The 18,854-nt window shown below is 48.1% G+C and overlaps 2 protein-coding genes across 4 annotated transcripts in view; both read left to right on the forward strand.

Moving 5' to 3' along the window:
• On the forward strand, window positions 1–6,440 carry LOC137414011 (uncharacterized). 2 transcript variants are annotated; one of them, XM_078784409.1, is made up of 2 exons: window positions 1–30; window positions 6,267–6,440. In XM_078784409.1, the coding sequence occupies exon 2, from the start codon at window positions 6,279–6,281 to the stop codon at window positions 6,438–6,440; it is 162 nt and encodes a 53-aa protein (XP_078640535.1). In that variant the 5' UTR covers window positions 1–30; window positions 6,267–6,278. The 2 variants fall into 2 exon arrangements, with proteins under 2 accessions (XP_078640535.1, XP_078640534.1); XM_078784408.1 differs by having other exon boundaries at window positions 12–125.
• Window positions 6,318–18,854, forward strand: part of MKKS (MKKS centrosomal shuttling protein) — a 22,856-nt gene continuing 10,319 nt past the window's right edge. Inside the window, exons 1-3 of one of the 2 annotated variants that reach the window (XM_068129065.2) lie at window positions 6,318–6,445; window positions 6,958–7,403; window positions 9,146–9,310. In XM_068129065.2, coding sequence (XP_067985166.2) covers window positions 7,014–7,403; window positions 9,146–9,310 — 555 coding nt within the window. In that variant the 5' untranslated portion in view covers window positions 6,318–6,445; window positions 6,958–7,013. Of the gene's footprint in view, window positions 6,446–6,467; window positions 7,404–9,145; window positions 9,311–18,854 lie in introns of those variants that run through there. The other variant, XM_068129066.2, reaches the window with a different exon arrangement.

An 18,854-nucleotide genomic window follows, 5' to 3' on the forward strand; every position in this document is an offset into this window, starting at 1 on the left:
CAGCGTTCCGAACAATCGTTTGGCTTCACCGTACGTACTGTACCACCGCTAAGAGTCGTTGCCCTTATTTGAACATAACTGATAGCAAACATTACCTGTCATTAGCGACTGAGGAAACAGTAAATGTGAGTGCTGTGATGTCCTGATCGTAATAATTCTGAGTCCCTGAATGTTTTAATGTGTTTATATTTTATTTTCCTGTTTGTAGTTATAACTGCCGGTTTGTAAGATTCAGGAGCAGGATTAAAATGAAGGCGTTTTTAATATATTTATTTTGCGAAATCGTAACAAGTACTTCACAGTATTTAAACATGCTATCATCTATCTATAATTCCATTAATCTCTGTGTGTATGTGTGTTTGTATGTGTGTATGTGTGTATGTGTGTATGTGTGTATGTTTGTCTGTGACCGCTGTTTCTCGACAACCACGGGTCCGATATACTTTAAACTTGCCAGGTATATTGCTGGGGACCCGAGGATGTGCCTTTTCAAGGTTTCATATTAATCGGACAAGTACTTACCGAGCTATGGCTATGGCGATTTAGCCGTTCGCCGTTCGCTTTGGCGTTGCGAATGGACCAAACCATTCCATGTAAATAGAGGGGGGGGTTCTGTGGTCGTTGCGAATGGACCAAACCATTTCATGTAAATAGAGGGGGGGGATTGTCACTGTACTCGCAAGCCGTTCGCCGTTCGCTTTGGCGTTGCGAATGGACCAAAACATTTCATGGACCAAACCATTTCATGTAAATAGAGGGGGGGGGATTGTCACCGTACTCGCACCCACGTACCCACGTACCCACGTACGGGCATTGCACCCACGTACGGGCATGCCCTAGTCTATCTATAATTCCATTAATCTCTGTGTGTATGTGTGTTTGTATGTGTGTATGTGTGTATGTGTGTATGTGTGTATGTTTGTCTGTGACCGCTGTTTCTCGACAACTACCGGTCCGATATACTTGAAACTTGCCAGGTATATTGCTGGGGACCCGAGGATGTGCCTTTTCAAGGTTTGAAATTAATCGGACAAGTACTTACCGAGCTATGGCGATTTAGCCGTTCGCCGTTCGCTTTGGCGTTGCGAATGGACCAAACCATTGCATGTAAATAGAGGGGGGGGTTCTGTGGTCGTTGCGAATGGACCAAACCATTCATGTAAATAGAGGGGGGGGGGGGGGTTCTGTGGTCGTTACTGCCACGTGGTTTCAAAGTTTTTTTTTGTTGTTGTTTGCACGCATGTTTTTTTGCACCCACGTACGGGCACGCACGTACGGACACACACACACCCCTACACAATTTTTTTTTTTTTTTTTTTTTTGGCAAGGAACGGGCACCCACGTACGGGCACGTCCTAGCTTATATATAGTACGGGCATGCCCTAGTAAATTATAATACGCGTTACATGAGCCGTTACATTACATTGGGGTGTTCCGTTAGCAAGCGGCTTGCTACCGCTTTCCAAGCCGCTCAAAAGAGACCGCCATGTTGGTAAGCGGTGCCGAGCTCTCCGTTCTGTTTGAGTGCTTGCTTGAACGCTTTGAATCAAGCAAGCCGCTTGCTAACGGAACAGGAAAATCAGACATCAATGAACATTGGAAAGGAGGGGAAGACACACAGCAGGGAAGAGGGACACTTACAGGAAGAAACATGCACACAAATAAACCCGAGCCCAGAAATGGATGTTTTACAACAGCAGCAACATTTAGTTTGGAGTGAAACAAGACAATGAGGAGCCAAATGGCCTAGTTTCCTTATTTCAGAGGCCATCAGACCACTAGGCCATCTTACCAGTGCTTGACACATTTCATTTTCATTAAACTAGATGTTTATTAGATGTTATTCTAGATGTTATTACTAGATGTTATTAAACTAGAATTGTCTTTATGTTTTGCTATGCATTATGTTTTGCACTCTGTCAAAGCGTCTTTGGGCTTCCTGAAAAGCGCTATATAAAATAAATGCATTATTATTATTATTAGATGGTATTCATAGAATACTTACTCTGTGCAGTCAACTTGTTGCGAGCCAACTCTTCTGTTTTTGAACTTTTTTTTCTTCTTTGATCCAATATGGCTGCCAGACCATGTGAGCAATGACATCATACATTTATATTCTCTAATATAATTGTTGCATAGACCACGCTCAATACATTTCAAACTGATCAGACTAAGCGTTGTCCGTCAAATTATGACATCATAATTATGGCAACAATGACGTCATCGTTAACAACACCTATTCCCCATATGGAGTTCATTACAATGAGCCATGTTTCAATTTTTTTTCCATGCAGCGGTTTTGGAGATATATAAAACCACCTTTAGAGGCCATTTTTTCCCCCGCAAGCAGGGGTTGGCCTTTTCGGGGACCGTGGTTGTTGTTGTTTTTCGGTCCCCTTTTTGAAGGGATGTTTTACGGCCGGATGCCCTTCCTGCCACCAACCCTTTTTGTCGCCTTTTACGACAAGCAGGGAATTACCAGTGAACTGGTACTCAATTAGCCGACCTCGGAAGGATGACAGGCTGAGTCAACCCCCCTGGCGTTAATTCAGCGATCGACCGGGATTCGAACCCAGGATCCTAGGATCCTAAGCTGGCACCCTAGCCGCTAGCCCAACACCAGGTTATATAGGTGCAACATTTTTTGTTTTTATCAAGATGGCACCTTGTACCACATGACCTATGATGTCATGATTATCATTACAATATTCTACATGAGGAGGAGCTCCTATGGTAAAATTTTCATGCCCATCAGACCATCAGTTGCTGAGAAGAAAAAAAAATCACAATGATCGGATAAGTGTTGTACTTGTCGAATTATGATGTCATAACGAAGGCACCGATGGCATCATCATTAACATATCTTATTCCCCAAGGGGAGTACTTGACAATGAGCCATGTTTCAATTTTTTCCATGGAGCGGTTTCGGAGATATAGAGGTGCGAATTTTTTCGATTTTTTTCCAAGATGGCGTATGTACCACGTGACCAATGACGTTATAATTATCATTAAAAATTCCACAGGAGGAGCCGCACATATTCTGAAAATTTCGTGTTCATCAGTAATACAGTTGCAGAGGAATTTTTGTTTTATTCATACTGATCAGATCAAGCATTGTACTTGTCGATTTTAGGACGTCATAATTAAGGCACCGATGATATCACCATCAACATATCTTATTCCCCATGGTGAGTACTTGACAATGTGCCGTTTAAATTGTTTCCATTGAGTGGTTTGGGAGATATAGAGGTGTAACGTTTTTCCAAGATGGCGTCCGTACCACGTGACATGAATAATTGTGAATAAAAAATTTCTACAGGCGGAGGCGCTTCTATGGTAAAAGGTCGTGTCAATCGGACCAACAGTTGCCGAGAAAATGGATTTTTAAAATGCAGACACGTACGGCACATGGCACACGTACACAACTGAATGCTTAACCGTGCTTTTTGCTTTGCGAGTGCAGGGTAACTAGAACGACACTCAGTAGAGAACATATTTCATTAACAGAGAACAGCCAGGCTGAACAGTTTATGTTTTGTATCCCACTGATAGGCCGGACCTGGATTCGGACCTGAACAAAAATCTAATCGGCTTGTTCTTGTCACCCAATCAACTCGTCCACCAAGTTTAGTCATAACTTGAGTCATAACTTGTACTACAACTTTTTGAAATATCATTTATATTTCGCTTTTCGCCCGATCTTTCAATGGTGAAGAATCACTTAAAAATTAAATAATTATCGTATCCAAATCCATGTTCAGATCTTCACCAAAATTGAAGCGATTCGTCCTTGTCACACCCCCAACCTGTCCACCAGGTTTCGTCCAAATCCGTTCATAACTTTTTGAGATATCTTGTTCACAGACAGACAGACACAACAACATACAACATGCATTTTAAAGGCCATTTTCCCTACTAGAGCGGGGGTTAGCCTTGCGGTCCCCATGACAATCTTCTCCATTTCGCCCTATTTTCTGCATCTCTCCTTGTTAACCCCCTTGCCCGCATTTCTTCTTCCACCATCTTTAGCCAAGTCTTTCTCGGTCTTCCCCGTCCTCTACTTCCTTCTACATTCATTTCCATCACTCTTCTCAACCAGTCACTTTCATCCTTCCTCAACACATGACCAAACCATCTCAACCTGTTCCTCTTCACAGCATCAGTCACAGGCTCTATTCCCATCATCTTTCGCAATTCATCATTTGTCTTCCTCTCTCTCAACGATACTCCACACATCCGTCGAACCATTCGCATTTCCACCCTTTCCAACCTTCGTTGCTGCTCTATGTTCATTACCCATGTCTCGCTCCCATAAATCATAACACTTCTCACACATGCAGCATACACCTTTCCCTTCAGCTTCAACGACACTCCCCTCATCATCAGCACGCCACTCAGTTCCCGAAACTTCTTCCATGCACATCTCACTCTAGCAACCGTTGCCGAGTCTGATCCACCTTCACAGACAGACAGACAGACAAATGAAAAATTGGTCAGAGACCGAGGACTTGCCGGAATGCACTTTTTTATCGGCCATTTTGGACAAATATGGCGGCCGAACCACGTGACCGATGACATCATCATCATTTGTTTTCTAAACTAATTTATTCCTTGATGATGCTCAAGAAATTTCATCTTGATCGGATGAAGTTTTGTACTTGTCGAATTATGACGTCATAATGGAGGCACCTATGACATCATCATTACCATATTTTATTCCCCATGGAGAGTTCTTTACAATAAGCCATGTCTCAATTTTTTCTGTTCAGCACTTTCGGAGATATAGAGGTGCAAATCTTTTCCGTTTTCCCAAGATGGCGGCCGAACCACGTGACAGATGACGTCATCATTATTATTTTTTCTCCACCAGTTTACGCCGACAGGGTTCTCAAGAAATTGCATCTTGATCGGATGAAGTTTTGTATTTGTCGAATTATAATGTCATAATGGAGGCACCAATGACATAATCATTAACATATTTTATTCCCCATGGAGAGTTCTTTACAATGAGCCATGTCTCAATTTTTTCTATTCAGCACTTTCGGAGATATAGAGGTGCAAATTTTTTCCGTTTTCCCAAGATGGCGGCCGAACCACGTGACCGATGACGTCATCATTATTTTTTTTCTCCACCAGTTTATGCCGTCATGTCGCTCAAGAAATTGCATCTTGAATGGATGAAGTTTTGTACTTGTCGAATTATCGAATTATGACGTCATAATGGAGGCCTTGGGCCGAGAGAGTTAAAAATTGGGCACAGTCTATTCCAGGGCAAGGCAAATATGTGTGTACAGTTTGGCGATTCTATGTGCAATGGTGTAGACGTAGTGCTGCGCACAGACAGACAAACAGACATACCAACCAACCAACATACTTGCCGGAATCTTTTCCAGCAAGTAACAAACAAACAAACAGACAGGGGTGAAAACATGACCTCCATCCACCTTTGGTGGCGGAGGTAATTACATCACAATTATTCTAACATGTACTACACTATGAAATAACTATTCTATCCCCCATTTTACTCCCTAGACTAGATCTGTAACTGATGGCGTCTGAAATAAGGAAACTTTTCCAGATTTAGATTGTCTTCCAGATCCAACCCTTAACATTTGTCTTCAATTTAAAATCATAAACTCTGCATTTTAGCGTTCCCTAGCAACCCGTTAGAATGTAGACAATTGTATTGTGTTTTAACATTCGACCTTTTTACATTAACATTACGATAGCTGTAAACTTTCAAATAAAGAGCTCATTCTGATCACTCATTCTTGATTTATTTGATCTTTTTAGCTACTTGCAGAAGGCAAGAACGATTGACTTCATCAAATATATCAAGCTCTTTCACAATCCACATCAGCAAATACATGAAGCTTATATTTATTATTTCTGCAATTAGGATGCACACCAGTATCTGCTTGCAGTCTGCCCGCATGCTCCACTATTATATAACACCAGCAGAGTTACCCGTCGTTGCTCAGAAAATAAAGTCAGTCACGAGTGTGTAGTGGGGTTTTTATAGTCGGAGGAAGCCACGCCCCGCTGCCACGCCCCTTGGGCACGCCTCTAGTCTAAATCTGATGCACCCATGCTTTTTGTCGTGGAAAGTTAACCCCATGGACCCCCCTCTTCCCTCTCTAAGTCACTTCCTTAGGCTGTCCATGAGGCACAACCGAACAAACAGACATTCACAAACAGGGTTATAGATACTGTGCAGACAGTGCAGTGCACTCATAGTGATTATGAATCGCGTGTGTGTGTGACAGGTGAAAACCCACATGGCTTTGTCATCCTGGTTGAGAAAGCACTGGATTATTGGAGCATGCTCAGCTTTTATTGGAATTCACTTGGTTTTATATGCTTTGCAAAGAACGGCAAAGAGCAATGCCAGGATGGAGGCTAAACACTCCAAGCTTAAACCATCTGGCTCATCCAGCTGAATGTGGCAAGATGGTCAAATCCACTAACTGTCTTAATTATTATTGTATTAGACTAAATCACAGGATTCGTAAACCAAAATGCACCAATTGAATAATTGATTGTCTTTTTTTCTAAGATTTGTTTGAATATAAAATAGTAGGAAATTGCTTCATCTTTGTGATCATGATGGAAAGCGTTGGTGATAATGTTCTGCTTTCCTGACTGGCCCTAAATAAGAGAACCCTTCTTTTTATTTTGACCTTTTATTTTTTAGTAATTTGAAAGAATTTCAGCACTTTTCTGGTTGGGGTTGAAAAGTCATTCAACCAATTTGTTGTTTTCACACATTTGCAGTCATGACTTGTAACAAATAGGTGTATGTGTGTGTGAAATCAATTTGCACAAGCAATTTTGTTTCCGAACTACATGAAAAAAAAATCCCAACCGACCTACTTTTTTATTAATTTATTTTTTATTTCGGTCATTTTACCTGAATCTTGATACTGTTTGCCTAGAATCAATGTGACTTCTTTGTAGAGAAAGAAAACTTTCGAGTCGGAACCGAGCTTCATTTCGCCACTCCTTAAGCGAGCATGTCACAGGGCGGTGAAACAAAGACACCCACGTTCTGCAACTTCTCACCACTGAGCTCCAGCTCACACCAAGCCACACTCAACAAGCTCTGCGAGGTTGCTAGGAGTAGCTATGGACCGCATGGCAAAATTAAGCTCATCCACAACGGGCTCGGTGCGACGACCGTGGCCTCCTCGGCCTCGCAAGTATTGCTTCCTGCTTTGGATCGTGGTGACATTCTGTCCCGCTTTCTGCTGGAAAGCGCAAGAGAACATGTGCAGCGGTGTTCCGATGGCGGCCTCTTTGTCCTGCTCTTTAGCGTGACGTTGGTTCAGGGCTGTCTCCACCTGGCACACGAGTCGATAATTCAGCTTTGCCAGGCATCACGGGTCAACCAGCATTTGGTTGAGGTTAGTGCTGAACAATTTAATAGCAAGGGAGTTTATTCGTGCTGTGCTTTATCAGTTGATACATGGGTAGTGAAAATGCAGATTGTTGTATATATTTGCAGTGATTAAGGCTCCATGCCAAATCTTGTTACATATATTTAATCAAATATCAAGTTGCCCGTGCCTGCACGGGATTCTAAATAGAGTAGGGATGGAGACGGCAAAAAACGCAAATGGCGTCTTCTGTCATCGAGCTGCCAAACTGGGAGCAACAATTCGCATTTATTGCCACATCTGATGCAATTTAAATGCTCTACTGTCGGCGAGTGCTCCATTTTTTTAAAAAAAAATTTATTATTTTTTTTGTATACTGAATCGAGGCTCGTGAAAGAGCTAACATTTATTTCACAAACAAATCAACCAGACAAACAAATTATACAAAAAGATGGATGACACGGAAGACAAGATGGGGAGAGAAGGGGAAGCACACAACCACAACATTTGAGAGCAGGGAGAAGTGTGGGAGGGAGAGGGCTTGGGGGCAGAAGGCGTGGGAAGGGGAGGGGGGGGGGGGGGACAGTTTGAAACATTTGAAACAGTTTGTTCGAAATATGGAGCTTTTTGATGCCGAGGGTCCATAATAAAAATTTGTATTGGTGTCATAGCCAGCGTCAAATTATGGATTAATAAAAGGATTACAAGTACATTAATAGACATGAGTAGATAAGTTAATGCAGTCCATAGGATTTGAACCTGCGATCCCAGCATCATATGAGCTATGTGCTCAGATGAAAACACCAAACAAGTGCTGGCTTGTTCTATTTATTTCAATAATCTGAATATTTGTACTTTATTACCTCCACCACCAAAGGTGGATAGAGATTGTTTTCTCCCCTGTCCGTTAGCATAATATCTCAAAAAGTCGTGGACGGATTCGGACGCAATTTGGTGGACAGGTTTGGTGTGTGGCAAGGACAAAATGATTCGATTTTGGTGAAGATCCAGATCCAGATACTAGAATTTTTAAGTGATTCTTCACCATTGAAAGATGCCGGCAACAACGATATATAGCATGATATCTCAAAAGGTTGTGGACAAGATGTGACAAAACTAGGTGGATGAGTTGGTTAGGTGATAAGAACAAGCCGATTAGGTTTTCGTTCAGGTCTGGATGCAAATCGATATATGTAACCCCTGTCAGTCTGTGAGCAGCATATCATGATGTATACTTCAGCATGATATCTCAAAAAGTTATGGTGTGATGTCATCCTTGTGTGACGTCATTCGGCCTATCAGTGGGATACAAAACGTAAACTGTTCAGCCTGGCAGAGGTATGCGCTCTACCGAGTGCTGTTCTAGCTTCATATTCTTTTTCATATTTCAACAACCAATGTGCGTCCAAATGTCCTGGTAAAATGGTAACAGCAATAGCTCCATCGTCTTTCTCTAGAATGAATAAACATGTCCATGCATTTCCTTGGACCAAAAAAATATAAAATGCTTTAATGTATTCCATTTCTAATTATTTGGAATTTACAGTAAAATCATCTTTTTCCATAGTGATTATGACCACATATCTCAACATATGTTTAGTGTTGGCTTCTAATTTAATGGATACTTTTTTCAGGCATGCTTTTGGAAACCAATGCATAGACCTTAAGCTATGAATATGTGATACATGGGATGATGTGTGATGCGTTAATACGGTGATTGATAATTTGCCATGCAATCCAGGGAAGTCCTGCATTTCTTTGTGTTTTAGTTGTGTGTGGAGTACCTGCAGTCGGATTGCTGCCGGTGTCGGGTGCAAGTGGATCTCAGCAGTCTGGATCAACTTTTATCCCTAACTCGCACTGTGATGATGAGTAAGCCCGCATGCCTCCTGACCTCGGAGGAAGTAGAAACAATGACCCGCCTGGTTCTGCAGGTTAGTTTGTGTTTGTATGTAATCCAACATTGAATGAATGATCGTTTTAAGGCCATTTTCCCCGCTAGAGCGGGGGTTAGCCTTGCGGGCCCCATGACAATCATGGTTCCCTGTTTGAGGCAATGTTTTTATGGCCGGATGCCATTCCTGACGCCAACCCTTGTTCGCCTCTGACGATGCACAGGGATACGGTGTACCTATTCTAAATCGGTGTACACGCCGGGATCATTCATCCCAGCAAGCTGGTACTCACTTTGCTGACCTCGGAAGGATGACAGGCTGAGTCACCCCCCCCTGGTGTTAATTCAGGGATCGACCGGGATTCGAACCCAGGATCCTAGGATCCCAAGCCTGCGATGTAATCCAACATTAGTTGTATATATTACATACAGTACTGTATTATCAGATTTTGTGAAGTCTTCCCAAATAACCTTTGGAATCTCATTTAGAGATGGTCCTTTTTCTCTCTTTAAAGTTCCTGAGGCTCAAAGAGAAGCTTGTACAGATATTATACAGAACTAGCAAAGTACCTGTCGCTTTGCTGACATATTTGATCAAAAGACAACATGTGGTACTTCACAAACATTCTGCTATATTCACTCTATTTATTTGCCTGGGTCATCTTCCATCTGCTTGGATGTTACCTAACATCACCTTCATCAGCCATCCTCGCTGCTTATATATGGTGTGAGCAAAAATCAAATCCGCTTCGCTGTGAAGCTCAGTGTTGGATGCTTTGGTTTGAACCTCCACTTAAAATGAGTGAAATTAAACATTTTGAAAATTTAGAATTATTCTCATTCAGATTTCGACATCACTCTAATGCATATTATGAAGCTGTCTAAACCCTCTTTATGTTAGACGTGCAGGGACCCATGGAAAACCCTCCCTTCTTTCGGCTGTGTATAGGCAACGAAGCGCTGCCTCACATGTTTCCAGAAGTTTATGTTTTAGCAATGTGAAGGTAGGGCATGGCGATTGTGAATATGACAGATTCGATGATGTGTTCGGCCTGAACTGCATATTTATCAAAATGCCGGTGGGTGGAGTCAGCCTTCCTACTCATGACGTCGTTGTGGGTGGAGTCAGGCCAGCTGTCCAACCAATGGGCAGAAAGAGAGAAACAGATGGACAGAAAACTGCTGCTACTTTTATATATAGATGATGATTAGTAATACCAGATACCACCATGGGGCACTAAATGATATACCTTTCCATAGAGAGAATTGGGGTCTTCCCCTTTCCTGAACCCTCTCTCCCAGATATGCTACCCTAACAGAAACCATACTTGGGATACCCTTTGGCAACATGCAAACTTTGACTGATTTGGTTCAACACTTTTTTAGTTTTTGAAACATATACAAACAAATAAACATGAATTGAGGTTTATATTGTTGCGGATATGGGATTTGGCCTCCATCCATATCCGCTTGTAAATATTCCCCTATTTCCCCAGTACTCCCCAACTATCCCCAATCCCCCATTCCCTAGTCCCATTGTCTGTAAACAACACTCTGTAGAACCGACCTTCCCCTTTTTCCCCCATTAAATGTCGTACCCAGGTTCACCGCATCTCACGTAGACAACTATAGGACATCTTGCTAGTTATTCTTAGTCTATGTCAGTTAAGGACTCGTTTCCATTAATTCTGACTCTTCGTTGCACCAGAATGTGATTGTATGGCACCAGTAGTAAGTTTAGGACCTCCCAATACCTCCCCACAATCTCATCTCCGCATCCTCCCATCTTCCTCATGAAACTACAACAACAACAACAACTACAACAACAGCGGGGGCGGCGCGGCGGCGGCGCGGGGAGTGTGCGTCCTCACTCCGGCTTGGTTAGCCGCCATTGCCCATGTGCTCCGACGGGGTTACCACGCAGGGGCTCGCCGTCAGCTCCTCGTCAAGGGCGGAGCCCGGTAACCCCCCGCACCCAATAGGAAGCGGCGGACCGATTCCATCTGGGGCGGAGCTAACGAGCCGAGGGCGTGTCACTCCCCGCTGGATATACGCAGCCACTTACCGGAGGTGACGTAAGATGCGCCCCCAGCTTGGAGAGAGAAGTCGCCACCTCCGAGCGCTGAATACCTCCCCGCATCTCTGGACCGGACCGCGTTGATTCTGCCCCTGAGCCAAGGTGCACCTTGAGCCATCGACTACCTGCCCTCCTTGCCATCAATCCCTGTGTGAGTCAGTCTTGTCTCGTTTGTCTGTGGTCTGTCGGGAATAAGATAAGACCGTGTATAAGTGCCTACCTTTCTGTGCTGTACCTCTTGTCCGTGTAATCTAAACGTTCTGCAAACCCATATTATAACCTCCTCCGGAGGTCTTGAGAACTGTACCCCTGGTGTCGTGTCATTTAACCCAGCCGTTGTGTCCTTTCCTTCATTGATCTAGCGTAGCGCGATTCGGCCAACGTTCGAGTATAATCGGGTAAACTGTGCAGACGCGGTCATACCAAACCGCTCGGTAAACTAACATCCAAAACCGCGTCTGTAACATTTGGTGTCGGGAAGTGGGATTCGATCCGGAGCGCGTTTCACGCGCTCGAAATTGTAACAGCGAAATTTAATTGTGTTTTACCAAAAAAAATAAAAACCCGAATTTTGAAAGTCGCGCTATGGCAGACCAAGACGGCTGGGTTCCGGTAGAGGAGAGTGAGGCAGGGTCGATCCAGGACCAAAATGAGGGACATGAGGAGAGCGAAGCAGTGAGGGTGGCAGGGTCGCAAAATAGCGTCGTCGCGCATGAGGTTACGGGCGCGCAAAATGGCGCCTCGCACATGGCCACGGCGACCACGCCCGCGACCGTGGTAGCGCCACCGGTGGATTTGAACCTTTTTTTAATGCAAATGATGGCCCTTATGGAAAAGAATAGCGAGCAATTGGGAGACCAAATTAGAGGTTTGAAAAGCAGTATGGGACAAATGGGGAACCGGATGGATGCTCAGGGTGAGCGATTGGAGGGCCAAATGGGGGTAATGGGGAACCGGATGGATGCTCAGGGTGAGCGATTGGAGGGCCAAATGGGGGTAATGAGGGACGAAGCGAGGGGTACCGGTGAGGGATTAGACAAGAAATTTGGGAAATTAGACGATAGATTAGGGGAAATACAGGAGGGGTTAACGGGGGTAGAAAATAGAATGGCTGCCCAGGAGAATCAGATAGAGGGAGTGAAAAATGGGTTAGAGGGGTTAGAAAACAGAATGGAAGGCAAATTGAGGGACCAAGCGGAAAGGGAAGTTAAACAAATGGGGCAGCAGATAGAGGGGGTCAGAATGGGGGTAGAAACCAAACTGGATGCTCACAGGGAGGAAATGGAGCAGATGAGGGTGGCATCTGGGCAGGAGATGCAAGTGATGGGAGAGGAGATCAGAAGGGGAGTGAGTGAGGAGGTCGGAGGAGTGCGCGAGGAGGTGAGGCACTGTAAGGAGCGCATGGAGAAGGAGGTGAGAAAGGGGACTGTAAAATTGCAAGGGGGTATAGAGGAGTTGACGCTGGGAGTAGAACAACTGACAGTGGGACAAAAGGAGTTGGGGGACCAGGTAAAGAAGAACACAGCGGTAATAGAGGGTTTAAAATCGACACAGAAGGAGATGAAAAAGGACGTAGGGGTAATTAAAAAAAGAGTGTCAGACGGTACATGAGGACCTGTCGAGGAAAATGGACAAGGTGGTAGAGGTGATGGAGGTTAAAGAGCGGGAGGTGCGGGAGCACATAGAAAAAAATAAAGTGGAGTTAGAGGAAGAACTTAAAGGGGCGCACGAGGAGATGAAGGAGGTGAAGCAGAAATTAGAGGAAGTGGAAGAAGGGGTGAGCGAAATTAAGAAGCGACGGAGAGAGGATAAGAAAGAGATAAAGGAGGAAGTAAAAGAATTGGTCCAAAGTCTGTGTTCGGATCGTGATGATGTGCTCATTAACCGGATGAGGGATTCGCAGGTGATGGAGGAGAAGCGAAGAGAAAGAGGACCCGGTGTAAGTGGTGACCAATATGGTCGTGCGTATGATGCGCCAGGTGATTTAATCAGCTTGGGGGTCGAGATAGACCCGGATGTTCGTGAGAGGCCAAGAGTGAGGTGTATGGCTGGTCCGGAGGGTATGGAACGAGAGGTGCGAGGTGTGGGTGAGCAAGGTTGTGGTGGTATGGAATGGGTAACGGGTTGCGGAAGTGTGACCCATGCATCGACACCAACGGGGGTAGTTGTTAGAGGGACCGGGGAGGCACGAGAGCCCCTTGGGGGTAATGTACTGTGGGGGCCCGGCCGGCTCGGCCCCGTGCTGACCCCGCAAGGGGCGACGCACGGGGTCCGGCAGGCGGGCAACGACTCGCATACGAGGTGGTCCCACAAGGTCCCACTCGCGCCGTATGACGGCAAGAGTGATCTACGCGCGTACCTGGCGCAGTTTGACTGTGTGTGTAAGGGCAACGGTTGGGGTGAGGACGAAGGTGGAGTACACCTGGTGGCCGCATTGCGCGGCGCGGCGGCGGAGGTGCTGACGGCATTACCAGCGGGTGCTCTCACCCTGCCAGCCCTCCGCGATGCCCTAATTAATCGATTCGGCATTGAACAGCAGAGCGAGCTTGTTAAAGCTCAGCTCGCGCTGCGAAAACGCAAGCCCCAGGAAGCCATCGGGGAACTTGCCCACGACATTCGCCGCGCAGTGGGGATCGCACATGCTAGCATGGCAGCGGATTCCCGGGAAAGCCTGGCGCTGGACCATTTTATCCAGGCCCTCCCGGATGTTGAGCTCCGGCAACAGCTCGCCATGTGGCGCCCGCAGACTCTGAGCCAGGCGGCTGACGCTGCGGCCCGTTGGGAAGCAGCGAGGCCCCTGGCCCGGGGGGGCGAGCGTCTCGCAATGGCGGTCCGCCAGGTGGGACCCCCGATGGAGGGCGGACCCCTTAGGGGGCCCGCCCCCGACGTGAGTCCTGACCTGGCGGGCATGGTCCGGAGGCTGGTGGACCAGCGCCTGGCGGGACCTGGACCATGGCAGGCGGCCCCGGAGGTGGCCCGCGGTGGACCACGAGCGGGTAATCCAATTCGGACCTACAGGGGGGGAAATTTGGAATTCCGGAGACAAGCACCTTATCAGGTGAGGTGCTATACCTGCAACCGTCTGGGTCACCTGGCGCGGCACTGTCGAGCCACGCGCCGGGATGATCCCCGGCGGTTGAGGTCCTCAACTCCGCCCAGGGGGGAGCGGGTTAGCCGACCCCAGACACCCCCCCGCCAGACCCCGGGAAACTAGAAGGTGTCGGGCACGTAGGGCGGTGTTCGGCAGAAGAGGATGGAGGAGAGCCCTCATTGACGCGACAGGTCATTTATTGTGGCCAAATTGGAACCGGTAGCCTGACAATCAGATGCAAAATTGCCGGCGTGGGGGTAGACGCCGTGGTGGACACAGGAGCTAGCGCCACGATCATCAGCCCTGTGGTCCTTGATTCGAGCGCAGGTGGCTGGGATAAGATCCAGCGCCTGCAAAATTATAGTTTGCAACTTGCTACCGGGGTAACGGCCCCGATCATAGGGCGTGGTTCTGTGACCCTCAAGTTAGGGTCGGTAAGGAGGGAGATAGATGTTTGGGTGGCGGAGGTGTGCGACCCATGTTTAATAGGGTTGGATTTGTTGACTGCCAGCGGTTGTAAAATCGACTTGTGCCGGGGGATCCTGCAGGTAGGAGTAGAAGAGCTGCCGTTAGGGGGAGTAAGCACGGCCGAGAGAGCGGAGCTGGAGGCTTCCGAGGCCGTGACCATTCCCCCAAGGGCCGAGGCGATAGTGCCGGCCCGGTGGGCAGCTCGCCCAACATGGCAGGAGTCCTGCGGCCTGGTCGAACCGGTGGCAGCGCAGTCCATACCGGGTTTAATCGTGGGCCGCACCCTTGTAAAAACGGACGGACCGGTAGTGGCCGTCCGAGTAATAAATATGAGTACAGAACCAGGCACTATAGTAAGGGGCACGAGGGTAGCTGGCTGCACCCCAGTTGAGGAAGTCGCGACAGTGAGGGGCGAGAACGTCCAGCCGAGCCGACCCCGGGGGGAGCCTTCAATAATAAGTAGGAATTGGCCCGATCCCATTTGCGAGATGGTAAATCGTAGTAGCGTAGAGTTGGGAGGTACCCAGAGGGAGGCCTTACACAAACTGGTTGGGTCCCATTTGGACCTCTTCTCCCTGTCCACCGAGGATATTGGACGTACGGGCCTGGTGAAACATCAGATCCACACCGGTGAGGCCCGGCCTATTCGTCAGGCCGCCCGACGGCTCCCTTGGAGCAAGAGGGCGGAAGCTGACGAGCAGGTTGAAAAAATGCTCGACGCAGGCGTGATCGAGCCCTCGGGAAGTCCTTGGATGTCACCTGTTGTGCTGGTCAAAAAGAAGGATGGGACCACGCGGTTCTGCGTGGACTATCGCCAGCTAAACAACGTGACACTCAAGGACTCATATCCCCTGCCAAGAATTGATGACACCCTCGATGCCGTTGCGGGCTCAAATTGGTTCTCGACTTTGGACCTCAAGAGTGGGTATTGGCAGGTGGAGATGGACAGGGCAGGGAAGGAGAAAACGGCATTTTCCACAGGTAAGGGACTGTATCAGTTTACTGTGATGCCGTTTGGTTTGTGTAACGCCCCCGCCACCTTTGAAAGATTGATGGAACATGTACTAGGCGGCATGCCATGGCAATCATGCCTGGTGTACCTGGATGACGTCCTAGTACATGCCAAAACGTTCCCCCAGGCAGTAGCTAATTTGGACCAGGTGTTCGGGTGCCTCAGACAGGCAGGGTTGAAGCTGAACCCGAGTAAGTGCACCTTGTTTGCCAAGGAGGTGGCCTATTTAGGCCACGTCATCGGTTGCGAGGGGGTAAAAACGGACCCAGACAAAATTAAAGCGGTAGAGGAGTGGCCCGCACCACGTACCATCAAAGAGGTGCGGGGATTTTTGGGACTCTGCTCCTACTACCGGCGCTTTGTGGCGAAATTTGCGGAGTTGGCCCGTCCCCTCCACCGGCTTACGGAGAAGGGGACGCGATTTAATTGGACACGGGAGTGCCACGAGGCCTTCCAAAAATTGAAGGGGTGTCTAACATCCGCACCCCTTCTAGCTTACCCCACTAGCAACGGGGCATTTACCCTGGACACGGATGCGAGCCAGGAAGGATTGGGCGCAGTTTTGTCTCAGACACAGGAGGGCGTGGAGAGAGTGATTGGTTATTATAGTCGGGCCTTAAGTAGGCCCGAGCGAAATTATTGCGTCACTCGCAAAGAGTTATTGGCTATGCTGGCTGCCATGAACCATTTCCACCCGTACTTGTACGGGCGGAAATTTTTGGTTAGAACTGACCATTCCTCCTTGCAATGGCTCCTTCGGTTCAAGGAACCAGAGGGCCAAATTGCAAGGTGGTTGGAAAAGTTGCAGCAGTACGATTTTGATGTGGCCCATAGGGCCGGGAAGGCCCATGGTAATGCGGACGCACTCTCTCGGCGTCCTTGTCTGGGGGAAAACTGCAAATTTTGTGCGAGACACGAGGAGAGGGAACAATTGGGCGATTCGGACCCGACCCTCGTTGTCCGGGCAACCCGGGTGAGAGGGCCAATTTTGCCACTAACCGCAGATGAGGAATTCGGAACTTTGGCATGGAGCACGGCCCAGCAGGAGGATCCTGTCCTGGGGCCAGTGTTCAATTGGGTCAAATTGGGGCAAAGACCAAAGGGGGAAGAGGTCACCCCCCTCGGGGCGCAGACCAAGGCATATTGGGCTCAGTGGAAAACCCTGGAATTGAAGGATAACATCTTGTATCGCAAGTGGGTGGAGGTTCCCTCTGATAAAACTTCCTGGCTGGTGGTAGTCCCAAATAAATTTAAGACCGATATATTGCAACAGGTGCATGGTACCCGCCCCGGCGGCCATTTGGGCAGGACAAAGACGACATCGCAGGTACGCCGGAGGTTTTATTGGGTGAATATGGGGCGCGACATACAGGACTGGTGTCGGAGATGCGACGCCTGTACTGCCAAAAAGGGACCAGCACGGAGGATGAGGGCCCCCCTTCAATTACACCAGGTGGGGGCCCCCCTAGAGCGGGTGGCCATGGATATCCTAGGCCCACTACCCCGCACCTGCCTAGGTAATAAGTACATCCTCGTTGTGATGGACTACTTCACCAAGTGGCCGGAGGCCTATGCCCTCCCCAACCAAGAAGCAGGGGTGGTAGCGCAGGCCTTCGTGGAAGGATTTGTGTGCCGGCATGGGATTCCACAGGAGTTGCACACCGACCAGGGACGAAATTTTGAGAGCAAATTGCTAAAAGATGTGTGCAGTCTCCTGTCAATTCGGAAAACCAGAACAACGCCTTTAAGGCCTCAATCTGACGGGATGGTGGAGAGATTCAACCGAACTCTAATCCAACAACTGGCACTGTTCACCGCCACCCGTCAGGATGACTGGGACGAACATCTCCCTTATTTGCTCATGGCCTACCGAACCAGCCAGCACGGGGCCACCGCATGCAGTCCAGCGTTGCTTATGTATGGGCGGGAGTTACGGGCTCCCGCCGACTTGCTATGCGGTCCCGTGCCAGACACAGTGGTTAACCCGCCGAGGGAGGGGTACGCACGTCACCTAGAGGAAGGCATGGAGCTAGTCCATGCCTTCGCCCGCCGCCAACTCCATCTGGCGGGGGAAAAGATGAAGCGCAGGTACGACGACCGGAGCCAGGGGAGTCAATACGCTCCGGGGATGAAGATTTGGTTCTTTAATCCCCGGAGGCGGAAGGGAAGGTGCCCAAAACTCACCTCCCCCTGGCAAGGCCCAGGAGTCGTCCTGTCGCAAATCTGTGACGTGGTCATTAAGATCAAAATGGGGCCACGAGCCCTCCCTCGGATCGTCCACGCCGACCGGATAAGGCCTTACACCGGCGAGCAGGCGCCCCCGTGGATTGCCTCGGCTTTAGATGCCGAGGCGGGACCCAGTACCTCTGAATAAGGGGGGCTTATTAGTGCCAGAGGACTGGGGGATTGATGAGCGATGGGCCCGGTGGGTAAGGGTGGCATCCCTGCCACCCTTCCCATGGTGGGGCAAAGGAGCAATAGTTTATGGGGTGTATGGCAGTGGAAACTAGCCCGGGTGGGTTAGGTTATATCATGTGTAGGGCCCTAGAAGATGACATTAGGTGACGTTAAGATTAGTTAGTGACAAGGATACCTGTAGTGGGGACGCAGGTAGATTAGTGTGGATGATAATGACGAGGGAGCGCAATAGTTTAAAGGGACGACTGGGAAGCGCAAGTTTCAGAGGGGAGTAGTTAGATGAGATGATGCTGTGTGAGAACTGGACAGGTGTGTGGAGCAGTGAGGGAGTAGTGAGTGTTGTGGATCAGCGCGAATGCGCTTAGGGGAGAGAAGGGTGCAGGCGGCACCAGGTATGAGAGCACAGGTGTGCAAGTACAGGTGTGTGGAATACATGGAGCAGGGAACGAGTGGTGTGGAGAGAGTTGGAGTAAGTGGTACGGAGTGGTGTGCATGGTGCGAAGGTGTGGATGGGGGAA

This window comes from Myxine glutinosa, chromosome 9 (genome assembly GCF_964187855.1).
Source record: "Myxine glutinosa chromosome 9, kmMyxGlut1.1, whole genome shotgun sequence".
NCBI lineage: Eukaryota > Metazoa > Chordata > Myxini > Myxiniformes > Myxinidae > Myxine > Myxine glutinosa.